Source organism: Scyliorhinus torazame, chromosome 8 (genome assembly GCF_047496885.1).
Source record: "Scyliorhinus torazame isolate Kashiwa2021f chromosome 8, sScyTor2.1, whole genome shotgun sequence".
Taxonomy (NCBI): Eukaryota; Metazoa; Chordata; class Chondrichthyes; order Carcharhiniformes; family Scyliorhinidae; genus Scyliorhinus; species Scyliorhinus torazame.
This window is the reverse complement of record NC_092714.1, coordinates 114,672,872-114,678,585: the sequence shown is the minus strand read 5'-3', so window position 1 is coordinate 114,678,585 and position 5,714 is coordinate 114,672,872. Positions and strand designations below refer to the sequence as shown.

General features: G+C 52.9%; 1 protein-coding gene across 1 annotated transcript; it reads right to left on the bottom strand.

Annotated features, from left to right (window-relative positions):
- Positions 1-1,227: 1,227 nt before the first annotated feature.
- klhl34 (kelch-like family member 34) lies at positions 1,228-5,466 on the bottom strand. Its single transcript, XM_072514069.1, has one exon. The coding sequence runs from the start codon at positions 5,011-5,013 to the stop codon at positions 3,046-3,048; it is 1,968 nt and encodes a 655-aa protein (XP_072370170.1). The 5' UTR covers positions 5,014-5,466; the 3' UTR covers positions 1,228-3,045.
- Between the last annotated feature and the right edge of the window lie 248 nt (positions 5,467-5,714).

Genomic DNA, 5,714 nt, shown 5'->3' with positions numbered 1-5,714 from the left:
TCAAAGTTGCTTCACATGCTCAGAACCTATTACATTTCTAACTTTCCTCAGAACTGATGAGGTCATCAACTTGACACGATGTTTCTCTCTCCAGAGCCTGCAAGATTTGCTGAGTATTTCCAGCATTTTCTATCACTGTAATTAGTATGATTTTAATAAGTCTCGCCCAGTGAAAGCAGTTATACTTTGTTGCATTCTCAAGACGATACATAGAGAAGACAGTGGTTGAATGCCGCAGAGGTTCAGTGTGTTACGCAGAGAATTCTGTAAATGAAATGAAGTAGTAAAGTGTCTCTTCCCCCCCTCCCCTTGTTTTGCTGGGATAGTCTCAAATACCAGCTTAGTTTAATGGTAACACTCGCACCTCCAAGTTAGGTCTTTTCTTCAAGAACATTGCACATAATCTAGGCTGACATTTGAAGGAGTGCGGCATTGTTGGAAATGCTAGAATATAAATTGGGCCTTCTCTTGCCTGGTTTACATCCGTAAAATATTGTGTGGGGCGCCAATATCCCACATCCCAAGGATTCTTTAAGAACATCCTGAAATTCGGCCCGACCACGTTTTTACACATCCTGCATGGTCACATAAAATAGGCATTAGATTCCTTGCAAATGATAAAGAAGGGACCGGTGTCTGTTTTAGAACTCCTCTACCAAGCATTGGATTCCCTCTGCACAGATTTCTTATGTGACTTAGTGAGCAGTCACCACTGTAGAAATATAAACTCCACAGCACCCCCCTGCTAACCTCTGCCAGACCTAAACAGCAGCCCCTCCACATTCCTCCCCGCTGTCCCCTTGCCCAAGTACTACGAAACTTATCGAAACAAGGCATGGTTGGAGCATGCACTTTTGCAGTACCCACTTTCGTACTGGGAAACGGACACAGATTTCAGGTGACAGCGTAAACCCAAGGTCATCTCTGTCTACTCAGATCAGTGCTCCCAGTGACCCAGCCAAAATAATTCCTCACCCAATTCCAAAATAAACCAGTCATTTATTACATTGGTGTGTGTGGGACCCTTTGTGCACAGGTTGGTTATTGGATTTTCTTATGTAATCGTGCCTACAGTTCCAGTTCAAACATAAAATTGACTGCCTAAAGCCTGGGGATGTCTTTCTTCCATAAGTCTTACAACACCAGGGTAAAGTCCCAACAGGTTTGTTTCGAATCACTAGCTTTCAGAGCGCAGCTCCTTCCTCAGATGAATCTCTTGCACAGTCATAAGTTTAAATCATTTTATTTTGAAAATAGATCATTTACAACTTCACATTCTCCTTTTCAAACATTAACAAATACTTTGCCATTTTTTTCTGATGGTCCAAGATTCATGGACCCACATTAGTTGTTCTAAATACAACAGTGAAATACAAGAATAACAACTGAATGGGTATGTACAAACTGGTGCATTTATCACGTTTTCAAGTCCCATGTAATCGCAAATGTCCTGCAAACATTCAGCTCACGATGTTGCCATGAAATACTGGGAAATCATTGCACTTAGCATGGAGACATGGTTAAACATGTCTATAAATAATATCATAGTCAATCCGGACAACCTCCCTACATGTAATGTGTCATTGGGTTTCCCGCCTGCAACATTGAAGTTGGTTCGTGTGAAATTGTCTTGCATAGTCATTGAAATTTGGTCAAAAATATGGGAAAAAAACAAAACAACTTAATATCGCTAACTTGACAAAGCACATACAGATGGGAACAGATAAGTGAACTAAACTGTACAACTGCAATACATAATGCTAACTAAAATTTAATTGTTACACATTATTAAAATTGCAACTCGAATTGAATTTCATCAACTTGTGAATTTTGGCATGATATCACTTGCAGATACCTATTTCCCATTGTTTTGTCATGAATAAATTCCTTATCAGCGCACTGCTCTTTGTGCCCTACTAGTACTTTCACAGGCTCTTGTGTCATTGTTTTGAGGAGTGGTTTACGACATGGAGGGGCGAAGAAACCAGATTATACTTTAGAGTCTTTAAGAGTCCATCCAAATAAGACCCTGTTGCAAAATATCCAAGCATGCACCAGACCTATTGGAAACATTTTAATGTAGGAAAATTGTGGCCACTGCACCACCTTCTCATATGACATTTAAAGATAGCCAAGCACCACAGAGATATACAACTCATTGTGTTATATGGATTTCCAGGCTTCACATAAAGCTGCAGATTCACATAAACCTGCAGGCATGAAGTGTGGAAACCGTGTTCTCCGAAATCACAAAATCATCCAGCACAGCAGGCCAATCAGCCCATCTCATTTATGCCAGCTCTTTGAAAGAGCAATCCAATCAGTCCCCTTCTTGGCTCATTGTCCATTGCCTACAAACCTGTCCTTTCCAAGTAAACAGCTGACTCCCCTGTGACGGTTACTATTCAATCTGCTTCCACCATTCTTTCAGACAGTGCATTACAGATTGTAAACAACTCAATGCGGGGGCGGGGTCCTCTTCATCCCAGGTTCTTTTATTCATTATTTCCATCTAGATCCTCTGGTTGCCCAGCCCCTGACTGCGGCAACACTTTCTCCTTCCCTAATCTATCAAACCCCCTCATACTTTTCAATACTTCGACTAAATCCTCTTTTAATCATCTCGAAGGAGACGAATCCCACTTTCTCCCACATAACTGACATCCCCGGCATAATTCCAGTCAATCACCCCTGCACCCCCTCCAAAGAAAACCATCCAAATCAGTCAAAATTTAGGGCAAGATGATGGGGGAGGGAGCTGGATAACTGGTGTTTTCATGTGAGCTTTTGGTTTAAATAAATTATATTAACGAACTTGCTCAGTAATTACAGCAATAGCAACAAAAGAAACGGTGGACATGCTGCAATGGGCAACAAAACAGATTGGAAGGGAGAGGCGATTGTTGCGGAAATGAAGATTCACTCCCCTCAATAAGTTTGTCCAACTCAAGATTTCACTCTCACAGAGTGCGGAGAAAGCCGCCCGCTTAATGCAAGGCGAAGCCTCTGTGTGGGTTTTAGTTTTAATAGAGAAAGGGGGTATTTCTAACGGTGCAGCTGCCCGTGGCCTTGGCCAGTGTCGGGGGGCAGGTCCGGGAGCTGCAGCACGGCGCACTGACTCCCGCAGAAGGGCAGGGGGAGTTTGCAGACTTCCGTCCAGCTGTCGGTGGCGGTGTCGTACAGGACGGCGTCCTGGGCCGCCACCTCCTGCGAGTTGCGCCACTTCTTGCCGCCCACCAGGTAGATGCCGCTGCCCCACACGGCCAGGCCGTAGCAGGAGCGGTCGAGCAGCAAGGGCCTCAGCCGCTGCCACTGCCGGCGCAGCGGCTCGTAGCACTCGATGTCGCAGAAGGGCTCGTACATGCCGACGAAGGAGAAGATGCGGTCGCCCACCGTGGCCATCTGATGGCCGAAGCGGGCGATGGCCATGGGCGGGCAGCTCTTCCACTGGCCCTCCGCGGGGTGGAAGGAGAACATGTCCTTGCCGGTGTCCCCCGCCTCCGCCAGGCCGCCCGCACGCCCGCCCGACACGTAGATGGTGTCGGCGTGCACGGCGCTGGCGTGTCCGTGCAGCTTGACGGGGAGGCTCCTCACCGCGTCCCAGCGCCCGCTGCCCGGGTCGTACAGCTCGACGGCGGCCAGCGAGGCGCCCAGGCCGCAGCGGCCTCCCAGCGCGAAGAGGCAGCCGTCCAGCACGCAGCAGCTGAACTGCGCTCGGCGGCACCGCATGCTGGCCAGCCGGCTCCAACGGTCGAAGCGGGGGTCGTAGCGGTCAACCTGCCTCCGGATGGCCGGCCGCGCCGCCTTGCAGTCCTCCAGCTCGGCCGCGCCGGCCTCCTCCCCGCCCAGCACGAAGAGGAAGTTGGCCAGGACGCACACGCAGTGGTGCTGCACCCCGGGCCCGCCGCCGCCCAGCGGGCTCCACTGCCGGCTGGCGGGGTCGAGGGCCCAGAGGCTCTGCACCGCCCCCTGGCGCAGGAGGACCCCGCCGGCCAGCAGCAGCCGCCCCTCCCCGCCCACCCTCAGCCGGCTCTGAGGGCTCTGCAGCGCCGGCTGCCGGCTCTCGGCCCGGTGGTAGTCCAGGGCCTGGCAGACGAGCTGCTGCACCTGCCCGAGGCCCGGGCCCAGCAGGCGCGGGTGGGCGGCCAGCCGCTGCAGCGCCGCGCCGGGCAGCAGGCAGTACCGCAGGCGGGGCAGCAGGCCGGCCGCCTCCCGCTCCCAGCGCCCGGCCTCTCGCTCCAGCCAGGCCAGCAGCAGGTCCAGCAGCGCCTCCTCCCGCAGGAGGGGCAGCCGCTCCGACTCCAGCACGGCCGCCAGCGACTCGGCGTTGAGCTGCAGCAGGCCGCTGTCCGCCGCCAGCAGGCGCCACAGGTTGGCGGCGATGTAGCCCTCGGCCCGGCCCCGGGCCTCGGCCAGGGCGAAGCGGGCGGCCAGGTTGGCCGCCTGGCAGCAGCTGCCGGGGCTCAGGCTGCTGACCAGGTAGCGGGAGCACAGGCTCACCGCCTCCAGCACCTGCAGGTAGGCGGCCGTCTCCAGGGTCTGCGGCAGGCTCTCGGGCGACAGGGCCAGGCAGGAGGTGTAGATGAAATCCAGGACGTGGCGGAGGCCGCTGGCCGACACGGTGTGCAGGTGGACCACGCTCTGCCTCGACTCCCTGGTGTGATCTTTAAACATCGACCTGAAGTAGTCGCTGGCGCACGCCAGTAGCGACCTGTGCGCCCGGAACTCGGCGCCCTCGGCCACCAGCACCACGTCGCACAGCAGCCTGTCGTCGCGGAGACCCTGGTACTGGGCCAACACCGACTCCCCGTGAGTGGGGCAGAGCGCCAGGAAATAACTCGTGCCGTCTTCTCCCGCCGACATCGCTAAACGGGTGGCAGCATCTTGTTCACGGACAGGAGGAGGAGCCCAGCCCGGGCGCGGTTGGCCGAATGGTGCGAGTTGCCTCACCTTCCAACCGCAGGCTTGAGGAGTCGCTGAACCACCCTGGAGGCGGTTGTCCGTCTCATCCATCCATTAAAGTCCCGGCTCTGCCCAAGTGCAGTCAGTTTTAAACCAAACAATATTTATGTGGAATCCCGGCGTTTGACGTTGAATCCAGAGATTTCGCTGAATTAACTTGCACGCCGTCCTCTTCCAGCCACTCTTCCTGGACTCCACTTCAGGCAAAATCTTTGCTCATAATCCGGCTGGCGCGCCTCTCCATCTCTGGTTATGTTGTCAATTCGTGTGGCCCAGGACCAGAATAGAAACAACTTATAAAAGAAGCCAGTGTTTAGTTTTAGGAAGTCTGCACTCGGGTTGTGTTGTTTTCTCTCTCTCTCTCTGCTCTGTCCCCGCCCTCTGTTCTACAGGCTGCTGGCTGGAGCTGTGGCTGTGTCAGCGCGGACAACCTCGAAGTATTTGTCCATGGGATGAAATGTCGGAGGAGGCTGGTGTGTGCAGCTTAAACACCATCATGGACCTGTGGGGCCGAATGGCCTGGCTCCCCCGCCCACGTGCTCTGTAAAGTAAACCCCGCAGCCAGAGCATGCTGGCACGAAACAAGGAAGAGGGCGCTAATGTGTATCATCCTCACATTGGAATGGGATATCTCAGGAAAACTTATAAATAAATCCTCTACCAGAACTGATAAATGACCTCGAGTAATCCACATTATTTCTACGCGAAAATGTGGTCTTTTGTTACATCTTCTGATCACAATTTATCAGGCC